The sequence below is a fragment of the Anticarsia gemmatalis genome, chromosome 17 (assembly GCF_050436995.1).
Source record: "Anticarsia gemmatalis isolate Benzon Research Colony breed Stoneville strain chromosome 17, ilAntGemm2 primary, whole genome shotgun sequence".
Classification (NCBI taxonomy): Eukaryota; Metazoa; Arthropoda; class Insecta; order Lepidoptera; family Erebidae; genus Anticarsia; species Anticarsia gemmatalis.
Window position 1 is genome coordinate 848,228 of NC_134761.1, and position 13,014 is coordinate 861,241.

At 35.0% G+C, this 13,014-nt stretch overlaps 1 protein-coding gene across 4 annotated transcripts in view; it reads right to left on the minus strand.

Annotated features, from left to right (window-relative positions):
• Nedd4 (E3 ubiquitin-protein ligase Nedd4) overlaps nucleotides 1-13,014 on the minus strand; it is a 36,579-nt gene that overhangs the window by 9,092 nt on the left and 14,473 nt on the right. For 2 of the 4 annotated variants that reach the window (XM_076125689.1, XM_076125691.1), the window contains exons 3-9: nucleotides 12,107-12,188; nucleotides 11,025-11,063; nucleotides 10,205-10,374; nucleotides 8,125-8,260; nucleotides 6,453-6,568; nucleotides 5,785-5,911; nucleotides 1,672-2,415 (exon numbers count right to left, since the gene is read on the minus strand). In XM_076125689.1, coding sequence (XP_075981804.1) covers nucleotides 1,672-2,415; nucleotides 5,785-5,911; nucleotides 6,453-6,568; nucleotides 8,125-8,260; nucleotides 10,205-10,374; nucleotides 11,025-11,063; nucleotides 12,107-12,188 — 1,414 coding nt within the window. The remainder of the gene's footprint in view (nucleotides 1-1,671; nucleotides 2,416-5,784; nucleotides 5,912-6,452; nucleotides 6,569-8,124; nucleotides 8,261-10,204; nucleotides 10,375-11,024; nucleotides 11,064-12,106; nucleotides 12,189-13,014) is intronic. The other 2 variants (XM_076125690.1, XM_076125692.1) reach the window with 2 other exon arrangements.

Genomic DNA, 13,014 nt, shown 5'->3' on the forward strand with positions numbered 1-13,014 from the left:
TAAATGAACTGTGGGCCATATACTTGAGTCTGAAACATAAGAATTCTTTGGCGAAATTAGTAAATGTATATACAGTATTTATGCCTACAGTTCAATTATGTATTGTAGTACAAGATTGTATGATTAACTAAAAATGTATGTAGAATAAGGTATTACTATACAAATTACTCTATAGAAGAAACATTAGTAAAATCCCCTTTATAGCATGTTTTTGAAAGTAAACATGTTGCCCCAACACCACGTAATGTGATATAGGGAAAAATATGCATAGACCGACTTTAAAAATTAAATAGATTACGTCGATCGAATGTCGAATGCCGTCATCGGTAGATTAGTATGGTAACACCTTAAAGTAAAAAAATGTATTTTTTATTCATTTTGAAACTAACATGCTACAAATATCTGCATGATTTATAGACAGACGATTATTTTTTTGATGTAAATATAATTTTGGATAATTTATATTTACCAAGTACTCTATAAAATTAAATAAGTTTCAATCTTGTACTACAGTTTATTTCAATAATGGTTTAATGATAATAAATCACGGACGGGAAAAGCCCCTTTGAGCGTTGATACTTAGCGTTAAGAGTTAAGAGCCCGTACACAATGGCGTATATACACTAATGCACGCGTACGCATTGATTGCCCGTAGAAATATACTTAAAGCTTACAGAGCCCTTATGAGTTAATTTGTAGTAAGTCTTGTGTTTAAGTCATATTTACGAGCTCCGCGGAATTAGGGTATTAGTGAAACGTATGAGGCTAATTAATTTTGAAGAAAAAATGGAAAATAAGATTATCAACTTCATAAATGATGTGATTTGATTTAAAACAAATTTAACCTATTACCATCCCACTGCTGGTCATGGATCCATTATTTAAGAGAGAATTAAGGATGAAACTTCTAGAAGATTAGATGCTTACCATTCCGTAAAACTCATAAACGTGACTTCAAAAACTGTGCACGCGTGCATTCGTGCTATTCACACTCTTATTATTAAAATGTACATGTACCCACTTAGTACATGGCACCATGGTGTTAGTGACGTAAGCAAGACGTTCACAGAGCATGTTGTGCCTCACACACGGTCATAGACAAGATCCCAAAGCACGCCGCCGGCCGCGTGCGGGTGCGATGTGTACCATACTTTATATTTTAAATTGTTCATTGATTAAGTGAATTTGTGAACTATTTTTTGTTGATTTTTTTGTGATTATATTGCAATTATTTGAGAGTTAAAAGAGACTACTTTGAAGTTAAAAATGTATTTTTCATCTAATTTTGTCATTTTTGACTAATTTTGGTACAATAATAATATAGAAGTTCGATTTTTTCAACCGTAAATAACTGTTTAACACAAGCAAATTGTAAGTTGACGTATTCTCTTTACATTATATGGTAAAAACATCAAAATTACTTCCTTTAACAATCATTTAAGGATGAAAAATACGGTCCAAAATTATTTAAGTACAAAATTCTTATACGATTTCTGATACAATTACATGATCAATAATAATCAATATTTTCAGCTATATACAGCTATACTTCAATCATTTTACTTACTCAATACAATTTTCACATCAAATTGCAATAGTGCTACTAAACAGCTACATATAACCGGCCGCAGTTACGTGAACATCGCTCCCCGCACAGGCCTCATGTCTTACCTCCGACTCTTCCATAGAACTGGTGGTAGTCCGCCGCCTCCTGGCCTGGGGCGAGCGCTCCGGACTCCCTCCCGTGGGGGTACTGAAGTGATTCTCATCAAACGTCAAGTCCTCCGTCACTAACTCCACATTTCTTACTTCTACTATCTCGTTTTCAACTTGGACGTCACGCTGGGGAACGTCTGCGTCATTCTCGGGAGTTGTGTCAGTATTAGCGTCAGACTCGGCAACGTTCGCGTCAGTATCGGGAACGTTTGTGTCAGTCTCTTGTGATGTGTTCGTTGTGACTGTTTCGTTTTCTGTGTGCTCGCTTGATGCGCTCTCGGTACTGTTTTCCGTTGTTTCTGTACCATTTACAACAGCTGTCTCATTCTCAACCACTGCACTTTCTTCTATTACTGTTGTATTTTCAACGACTTCTGCCGTCGCCTCAGTATTTTCACTACTCCCAGTCCCATCATTAGTAATCTCATTTTGTTCTACGTTTTCACTAGCTGTCTGACTAGTAGTCGCGTCATGGCCGTCATGCTCGCGGCGAGCGTCATGCCGTTCATTGGCGCACACAACGTCATCCTCCTCCTGAATAGTCTTGTTTCTTAAATTATTATCACAGTCGGTTTCATCACTTATACTATTTGTCGTTGCTTCCGTTTCCGGTTGAGCCGGTTCGGGCGACCGGATTGGTGTTGAGAACGGCGTGGGTTCCGTCGAGTTAGTGTCCATACTTCTATTGCTTAAATCCTCCTGTTAGACATTTATATTTGATAATGCACACAAACTTATTCTTGCAGTTGTAGGACTGCAGGTATAAGTTTGTGTAATACAATGTATCCCAAAGGGCTGTAAGCGTCAAGCGTCGTGTGCTGCAGGATTGTCTATGATGGTGAGGACAACACAGTGTATGTGACGACACCCGTGTACCGATGACCACAGACTATTAAGTTATGCGTTTGTGTGTATGTGTGATTCACTGAAAACTTTCCTGAAAGATCTTCACTAAAGTAAAGAAGACATTCTAAATACAATTTGAAGTTTGAAGTGTGACGTCACAAAACAGTAGTAGCAATCGACCAATGACACTAAATAGTAGATAATTTGAAGCCATCTCATTGGTCAATCTACATTATGAATTGTGACGTCACTATATGCTTAACAAACAACCTTTCAGAAAATATAATTTAATACCATGTACTCATTTTCACACAACTTTATAAGCAAACATTTTTAATACATTATTTATTTTTTATATAATAATTGTTATAGGTATTTCAAATACATGGCACTCCGTGGTTTAAATCGTGGCTTATATTAAACGCGAAAAGCTTTCATGCAGTATAAAAAATTAAGAAAAAGTACATAAAAATGTGAAAGTTTAAAGAACATGCATTAAACATTTATTAGAAAATGAAATTTGTGTTTTCAGCAGCTATGTGCGGAATAATAAAATAAAAAATGAGTACATGGAGAATAAATGAGATATGGAAATCTGAATATCAAAAAATACAACTATTGTAAAATGTTTTTGTTCAAAGAGTAACTTATTATACCAAAACGTCACTCAAATTAAATGATAAACAAATCATTAACCCCCCAGCATTTACATTTAGCAGCAGTTCATCTATTCAATAGCGTTTAACTTTTTATAAACATGACAGTTTGAATAGATAAACTTCTGTTAAATGTGTCCCAGAAACTGGGCATTATTCATTTAGGTCAAGAATAGAAACTAGCGATGGTCAAATACAGTAGGTCAATATATTTCCCGTTCGGAAGGTAGGGCCAATGAGAAGAGATGCCAAGAAACTCCTGGCCATTCAATTTAAGTACAAATAAGACCAAGCTAAGATGTAGCGCTTATCATATTACCACTGAACAGTGACTTCAGAATGAGGACCAACACTCTTCGTATTGTTGTCAGACGTTAGTGCACGTGTACTTAAAGTGCACGTTATATGAACGTGCACGTGTTTTCGACATATTATTTTTTATTTCTCAGGTACAGTTAACTGAAGTTTTTTTAGATTTTATTACAGCCCTTTATCTTTATTTTCCCGACTAATATCTTAATATACAACGTGCCGCTCCAATGGCTTATTTCCTTCAATGTATGGGTAGGTTGTATAAATACGTCATACATAAAGATATGCTTTCATCCCACAGGGGTAGGCAGAGACCAGAGAAAATTTAATATAACTGATGTCTTAGTACCGCCTGAAAATGAGTGACGCTTTAGTATTCAGCAAAATAGTAAATAGACTGAAAAATTATGATATTCAGATTTCCAAATAAAAACAGCTTGGAAATAATGTATCAATGTGTTTGTTAGTATATGTTTATATCGCTTAAGCCCATGCTGCGGAAATAATATAATATTAACTAACATTGAAACTAACATAATTTGTATATAATTGTATACTTCTACAAGTACACATGCAAAACCACCCTTATTTACTCCCTATTTTAAATAATAATGCCTTATAAATTGCTGAAATAAGTCGTTTTTTTAATCTATTTTATAATGGTACTTGTATCATGGAATAAAATCTTTTGAATTAGTTGATTTAGTAAACAGAAAAGTCTCAAAAGTTATAGGAAAATGTTTCACTAGTGTTTTAAGACAGTAGAAGATAGTTAAGACAAAAGCTCGGTTGTAGTTTTATAATAAACATCTAAAGAAGTTCTTATTTTAGTATATTCTGAATATTTAAGACAAAAACCATTTTCGGAAACAGTAGAATGTTTAATTTATCAAATCATGCTAGGAAACATTTTGTTAATTTTTAAGATAAAATATTAGTAAAACTTCTTTTTTAGTAAAGAAATATCTTCAAATAACATTTATAATAATATTTCTATACTCATGCTGCAACATGCTTTATAAAGCTAAATATATACGTAGTGCAGAAACACCCACCCTTAAGTGCAAAATTAAGAAAAATCCATACTAATATTTAATCATTAATTTTATTATTATTATTTTTTCTTCTTTTATACCAAAACGGCTGAACCGATTTATATCAAATTGGGCAGGATGATACATTAGAAGCCGTGGAAGGGAATAAGCTTTATCATTTTAGTAAAGAACAACACAGGTGGAGTCGAGGAGATATCATAGTTTATTTGTTTAAATAAATAAATAAGTATAAAGAATTATCATATTTCGTGGATCAAAGTAGGTATATGTATACATACTTATACGCGTAATGTATAATCGCTTTAAAAAGCTATAGCGTGCTTTATGCATGCATTTAATGCATCAAACAAATATTCATGCAATCCTACAATATTTCAAATCAGTGTTTCAATTATCAAGCACTATTATAATTCCTATTCCCGACTTATTTCAGCAATCATCTACAATTTTATTTTACTCAAACGGTTGCATTCCCAGTATTTTTATAATATAAACATATCTATCTCGATCTAACCCCTAATTATTTGCAAAAAAAATCTTATGTTGGGTCTGGTAGACCCCTATGTCACTATCTTAAGTAATCCCACAGAAAGCTTTAATGTACTAATCTAGAGAAACCCACACAGTGAGAGCCCAGTATCCTAATTTCATTAATCTATAAATATCTTAACGACGTACTATAAAAGCAGATCCTTAACATCACCCAGATTTTCTAATTCTACCCGACTCACACTTAAAAAATTCCTCTTTTAAATCCCTAATTTTACAGCGTTACGTAAATCTATACCTAATGCCACTAGACCTCTTTAGCGTCTGGATCATAGCCCCAATGAAACCGCGGTCAATTAGACCGCAAAGCCCCACAGACCTCAAACTTAATAACATATAGTGTACGAACTAGTATTAATGTTTCTATTAAAATCCTAATCATTACTCGGTCTGTCAGACCGCAAGGTCCCACAGACCCAAGTCACATATAGTATAAGAGCTAGTATATGTACTATTAATGTTTCTTTTAAAATCCTAATCAAACCGCGGTCTGACAGACCCTAAGCTCCGACAGACCCAAGACTTAATGACATAATAGTATTAATGTTTCTATTAAAATCCTAATCGATACTCGGTCTATCAGACCGCTAGGTCCCACAGACCCAGGTCCCAGATAGTGTAAGAGCTAGTATGTAGTGCATGGTGCATACCTGGTGGTTGATGGCGGGCGCGGGGCTGGAGGCGTGCTCGTCGTCGGCGGAGATGTGGAAGCGCCGCTGGAACTCTGTCGCGGCCGTCTCCATGCGCTCCGCCTGCGATTCTGTACTCTGCATACGCCTGGTGAAGTAAGAATTAAATATTAAATACCGTAATGTGAAAAAGAGTAATTTATTGCGAAAAAAGACGGTATTTTGTTTAACTTAATGCTTTACCTAGTGTCAATATTGTTCGAACCATCATAATGTCTTTTCTTACGCAAGGGTGTCTAGAGTGCTAGACGAAAGTTTAGAAATATAAAAAGAATTTTTAGGTTAGTTACGTTTTCACGCAAAACAAAGTGTCAAATATTGTGGAAATTGTAAACGCCACAGCTTCCTAGAGCTAATACGATTCCATTTGGTGGGATTTTGACTCACACATCGTCTTCCTCGCACATCCTCGAGCTTAGAATCCCATTTTAATATACCTAATACGTGTACAAGTCGCGACAATTATAAATCGTTAAGATTCTGATGTCTAATGCCCGGTTTCTGAGACACATTTAGCGGTAGTTTATCCATCATGTTTACTAGAGCTTAAACTCTATTGAATAGACAAACTACCGCTAAATGTAGCTCAGAAACCGGGGCTAAGGCAGTTAATAGTAATGTGAACTAACGTGAAGGTAGGCCTCTCCCACTGCGTGGACCTTTCGATGTGGTTCACGTAGTAGGTGCGGCCGTTAGCGTCCTGTCGCTCCTCCCAGCCCGGCGGTAATGGATCACCACCGATCGTCTGAAACAATCACATATTAAAACATTATTTAAGAACAAAAATAAAAAATAAGTTACTATTATAATCACTTGTATGTTTGTTCCTTTGTAGGCATTCTTATCTTAGAAGTTATCCATCTGATTTTAAAAATAAATGAATTGCCCGAACTAACATACTCGCAAGGGTTGTCCTGCGCAATAAGTTTGCACAATAAAATGGCAAGTAACCTTATGTCAAAACTGACAGAAATATTACTTAGCAAAAATCTTAAACGGTGAACAATATTGTGCAATATCCATCTTATACATTATCTAGGGGTAGCCTATCATCAAGTTAGGGTCTGCGAAAGCGAAGAAATTGCTTAAGACGGCGAGCGTATAATACAAAGCATACGAACTGAAACATAGAAACGTTCCGGACATGCGTAAACAGACTACGCGTAGTGTACGCGCGATCCGTACGCACCTATAAACTGTATAAGTTCATTCTGCATATTTTCACCGCGACAAAAGAATATTATCTTAGCGCGGCAGACATATAAAAGCAAATCTAATCTACTATAAAAGCAAGCCGTGCAAATAAACAAAGGACATACAAGATTATGTACGGGTTGCAGGTCGACGAGCTGCCAGTCGTCGCCCGTCAACGAGGCCACCGACGACAGCGCCATCTACACAACGCGCTCACTACACTAACGTACTAACACAACAACGTAAGCAGGTGATACATTGTTAAAGTGGTTTAAATGCCGTTACAATAAGCTTAATAAGTAATCAAAATAAAATCTCGTCACATAGGCTTAGTAGCTGGAGAAAGTAAAAATAAAATAAGAAAAAAATATAGGCATTATCTACAATTTTTAAGCGCGAGGAGGTATTAGAACAGCTTAATTTGCTTAAAACAAAAACTACTGTCTGTAACGCAAGCGTAATGTAAATGTATTACATGGCTTGTAGAAACTACAAGATTACCGACAAAAATAAAAACAAATTACATCAAAAAATAAAAAGTTGATTGATGCATAAAACGTAACTTTCGATGGCGGTTTTAAACTAGGCGAAAACTATTTATAAACAGAAGCTAGCTGCTATGTATTGCACAAAGTTTAACAACCATTCCTAATGACAACTACAGTTTCTATTCCACCACCTTATATCCTAGTGAAATGAACGGTAGACCGACATGACCGGTTAGAGGCAATTAGCGTGCTTTTCCAAGGAGGTCTCTCAGAGAACAATATTTTGGTTCAAACTAAGATTTGAGCATTTAATATGAGGCGAGTGATGTGCTGTAATTTGATTCTTTATTTCTAAATAATTATGTTCGTAACTTGAAGATTTCCTTTGAAATAAAACTTTATCTTCTTTAAACAGACAACTCCTGCACAAAGAAAAGCTCCTGAGTCGCGGGGATTTTTTACAAACAACGGTGTAAAATATAACCGGACCCGAAACAATTATTTGTGGATCGCACAAATAATTATTCCGTGTGAGAATCAAACCCACGACCTCCCGACGCACTGGGGGGTTCATCAAAGTAACATAAAGCTTATGTTCTAGTATATAGATACAACTCACCGGCTGCACAGCCCCGAGCTGCGTGGAAGGCTCCACCATCTCCCAGTCGTCGCTGGGCGCGGGCGTGTCGGCGTCGCCCACGCGGCCCAGCAGCGCGTGGTACACCTCGATGTAGCCGCGCACGCGGGACCGGGCGCTGCCACACCATACACCCGTTAATATAATATACTTATGACTAGCTGACCCGGCAAACGTTGTTTTGCCATATAAATAAAAAAAAATTGTCACTTAGGGGCAATGAAAAATAGATGTTGACCAACTCTCAGACCTACTCAATATGCCCACAAAATTTCATGAGAATCGGTCAAGCCGTTTCGGAGGAGTATGGCAACGAAAACTGTCACGCGAGAATTTTATATATTAGATTATAATAGCCATTGCGACACAACACACACGTTATTACACTTATGATAGCCATGTCAAAGGCCTTTCGGGCGTTATCAACTTTGACACTAGGTTGACCACTAACCATACGATAGATAGATACTAATTTGTAGAGATTTTGACTTCCCTATCGTTAGATAACAAATACAGTTAGCTCATTTCTGTTCTAATGGGCAAGGGCTTCCCTTTGTTTTTATCATTTTTACTTATAAAGTCTTCTTTATTGTTGTGGTAACATATATAGTTGACCTATTACTGTCCCAATGGGCAAGAGTCTCCTTTAGTAATAAAGGTTAGAACTAGGCTTTGACACCAGATACATTCGTTTCCATTCATGAGAGATCGATGAGAATCTTTAGTGTAAGCTTTAGGTTATTGCTTTAGTTTTGTAATTAATGACTGTTCCATAGGATTTTCTGTCATTATACTATACCCTTTTAGGTTAAAGTGTCAATATCAATTCTGGTGCAATAACGATCATAGTTTTAAAAATTACATTTATGAACAACTTATGAAATAAACGCACCAACTATGCGAAAATTATAATAGTATAGTACACATCTGAAATATATTTAAAGCAGACTTTTTATATAAAATACCCACGAAAACTGCAATCTAACTATTCAGGACCAAGCACACAACTAGCTCAGGGGAAAACGAATTGAAAATACACCAAATTAAATCAAGATAATAATTCCAAAATAATTATTTAATTAAATCAAGATAATATCCCATCCAAAATTATATAAGTTAAAATACAAAATAAATTGTAAAATAATACTGTCCCACTGCTGGGCAAAGGTTTGCTTCCTGATTAAGGCAAGGGTAAAGGGTTTAAGCCCATAAATACATATTTTTATACTAGCAACTATTATACTTTAAACACCGGCTTATCTACAACACACACACACAAATTCAATAATATTTTTTTATTAATTACCACACATAGAAGGAAAAAATAACCAAAAAAATTATACCTTTTAGTGAAGAAACTGGTAGCTATATTAGTACAACTCCATTCATATATATCGCCGTCTCTTTCTCTCTTATGGAGTTTGACGCGTGTTAGAGCGAGAGGTAACATGAATGAAGTAGAGGATGATTCACACTGATAAGTCGAATAAGGCAAGATTATTTTGTTATCTATGCAAGATTTTAAATCACTTACTTGTGTTTTAGGCATTTCAAAATATTTAGATATAGATTTTTATAACAAAATAAAAATAAAATAAACTAAGCATTACGTAAATAAATCATTAGTCGATAAATATACTATTCCCATAAAGTTAGTTTAATAATAGATCCAACACGCTATTGAAATATGTTATGAAACAACCAAAGCATGCTATTATTGACCATATAAACCAAATATAAATTATTAAATTATATGTATACCTATTATATTCTTGAAAAAGATTTATCATGAAAAAAATATTTACTTCATATTTCTTTAACGATTACTCAGAAAGAGGATCCTTTTCTATTCTCACGCTCTTTAACCCAAATATCAAAGTTAGTACAAAATATATCTAGTTAATTACATTGTTTCTACCCCTAAGTAAAAAGGCGCGATTTTATATATGTTATAATATTAATTACAAAAAAACAGCCCAAATCATCCTCAAAACCGAATACTCAGTAAGAAAAATCAATAAAATAATAAAAAAGCTCACTTCATGCTTAGTATATTACTTACACGGACCTGCGCGGGCGCAAGGGGTACTTAACGACGTTGGGCCGCGGGCTGGCGGCCGACTCGGTGGGCACGGACGCCAGCGGCACCTCCACCATGCCCAGGAAGTCGTCCCGCGTGAGCCGGTTCTCGTCGAACACTTGAATCAGCAGCTTGTGTTCTTGAGGTTTTACCTGCGTTTTAATGTTACACAAAATTTTAAATCATATTTAATTCTTGTTAAGATTTTTTTAAGACTTTAAAAACCATTGAGAGGAATGATATTTTGACAATTGAGCAGACTACCAGTTAAAATCAGCTACTCTTTACTAAAAGTCAAAAACACATTTTAGTATATAAATACGGTGTAGTAACGTCACAGTTTTGTATTTTCGTTTATCAAATAAGTGCCTAAAAAAATATTTCAGTCTGTTATAATTACAATTTTAATATTATTTACGAACAAATTACATAGCCTAAGTATTTTAGTGAACCTTTCACGAGTATAAGTTTAATATTTTTTCGTTGACCCAGGCGAGGAGGCGGTATACAAAAATTACTCTAAATTTTAAGCAACACTCCAATACTTTAGTATCCCCTAAAGGGCATTAAAGGGAAATATATTTTTTTTTCAGTGTTTCTTTAAACGAGTTACATTACATTCGGGCTGAAAGATTATTATATTAGCATCATCATGAATCAGGCATTGTCCGAATGACATCAGATAATAATATCCAATAACTTAACTGGACAAATTGACTTGGTGACCACATTTTAGTTGAGAATTTGACTATTAAGAAATAGTTAAAGATATGAGAAGATCTTTGTCTTTCTTAGAGCATACCTTAAATACAAACTCCTGATTCCATGTCGGGTTCAGCGTCTGAAAATAGAGAAACAAATTATTTATTCATCTCAGTTAAATAGATTTTCAAAATAAACCAAGATAAGCCAGTTTATTTTTAATTAAAACCTATTCTTATCTACTGGAAACGGTTACGCAATATTGCACCATGGCTTACTAATACCCATACAAAAAAGATCCGATTAATAGACTGGTATCAACTAGGCGCGGTTTTAAGAACATACTAAAATAGGTTCTTTAATCAGTCCTTGCAAGTTGCATGGTTATTGGATGGTCCTTGCATGATTATTCGACTTTTCTATAATTTCTATTTTCTTAAACTATTCTGCTACAGATTGGTACAGCCGAAATTATATTCGTTTGTTCTGCAAACATTCGATTCAGGTCTGATTGTACGTCTTTTGTATGTTTGTAAAAGTTCCCCGTACAACATATTAACTGTTGATGCAAAATCTGCGAAATTATTGTATTTTTATATGCATAAATAGTAGTTTTATATCTGTTGTTTACATGTTTGTAAAATTTCAAAGCACATTTTTATTGTTTAAGGAAAACGAACATTGTTTGCGGAAAACCTCAAATCAAATATTGACCATCATTTAGTGCAAATTATATAAATTTACTCTCCCAAATATGGGTGCAACAAAAATGGTATAATGAATACCATATTTAACCGTGACAGGTGGAATCAAAATAGTGGTAATGAGCCATAGTTCATAAACACAAGAAACAGGAAAAAAATCTATTTATTTACTTATTTCCTGTCTCATTCAAAAATATAAAATTCTCGATTTTCTAAGAACACCACTTGCTACGATCCCTACAAACTTCTCTTACTTCATTAGCCGGGTCCTGACCGAGGGAGCAGTCTCGCGAGGCAATATCTACGTCTCTTTTCTTTTAGATGGAAATGAGTGGGACAGACATATTGCCTCCCGAGGCTGCTCACTCAGTCAGGACCCGGCTATTCACATTCATACATCTTGTACCGCACCGTCGTTTACGATCAATTGTCTCTTTTACTCCTAGTACAATAGAAAGAGACAGATAGCGAGTGTTACCTTTTTCTTGGTCTTCGTGAGAAACGTTTCAATGGTGACATCTCCGTCAACTTTTTGCAACTCCACGCGTACATAGGGGTCACTGGAAATATAGAAAAGGAACTTTATTATTATGTAATTTAGGTTCAAATTTCTCTTCTATTTAACAAGGTACATAAATATTGATTGATTTTGGAAGAAAATTATTAGTCGCAATATGTTTACATTTTCTGGTCTCTATGTCATCTATGGGAAGAAGACGTGATTTTATGTATGTTTACATTTCTACAAGAATGTTTCATCCCATTGTATATGGGGTACATTTTGAACAGCAATCTTAACCAAAATTATTAACCGTGGGAAAACCAAATGCAGATTGCATGAACCTTTACACTCTACAAGCAGGATTTAGACCAACATGGTTTAAAAAAAGAAATAGATTTAATCCATTACTGTTCCAATATTGGGCAAGAGGTTAATCCCGGTATGAGAGAAGAGTTAGTATTCCAACAGTTTCTCATAAGGCTACCCCCTTTCCAAGCTAGTGGTAGATTCAGTAATTGTAACGACTATCATAAGTGTCAATATGTGACCTAAATTAATAAATGATTTGATTTTTGAACAGACTGGCCAATGTACAATAGAATACGAGAATAAACGCGAAGACGCGCATTTTAAGGTAAAATGCGTGTTCGCGTTAATTCCCGTATTCTATTACACATTAAACATGCAACGCGAGACTTTAAAAGTTCAAACTGGCCAAGTTCACATTGCCAGAAAACTAAACAGTTCAGCATTATATTTCTTTCAAAGTAAGAATACATAGTACTAATATCAATAAAGACATGTGCTCACTCTTTAAACTAGGACATCCCCTTACAAAAGTGCAGATAAACACCAAGTATTAACGTAAACATTATGTACAAGTG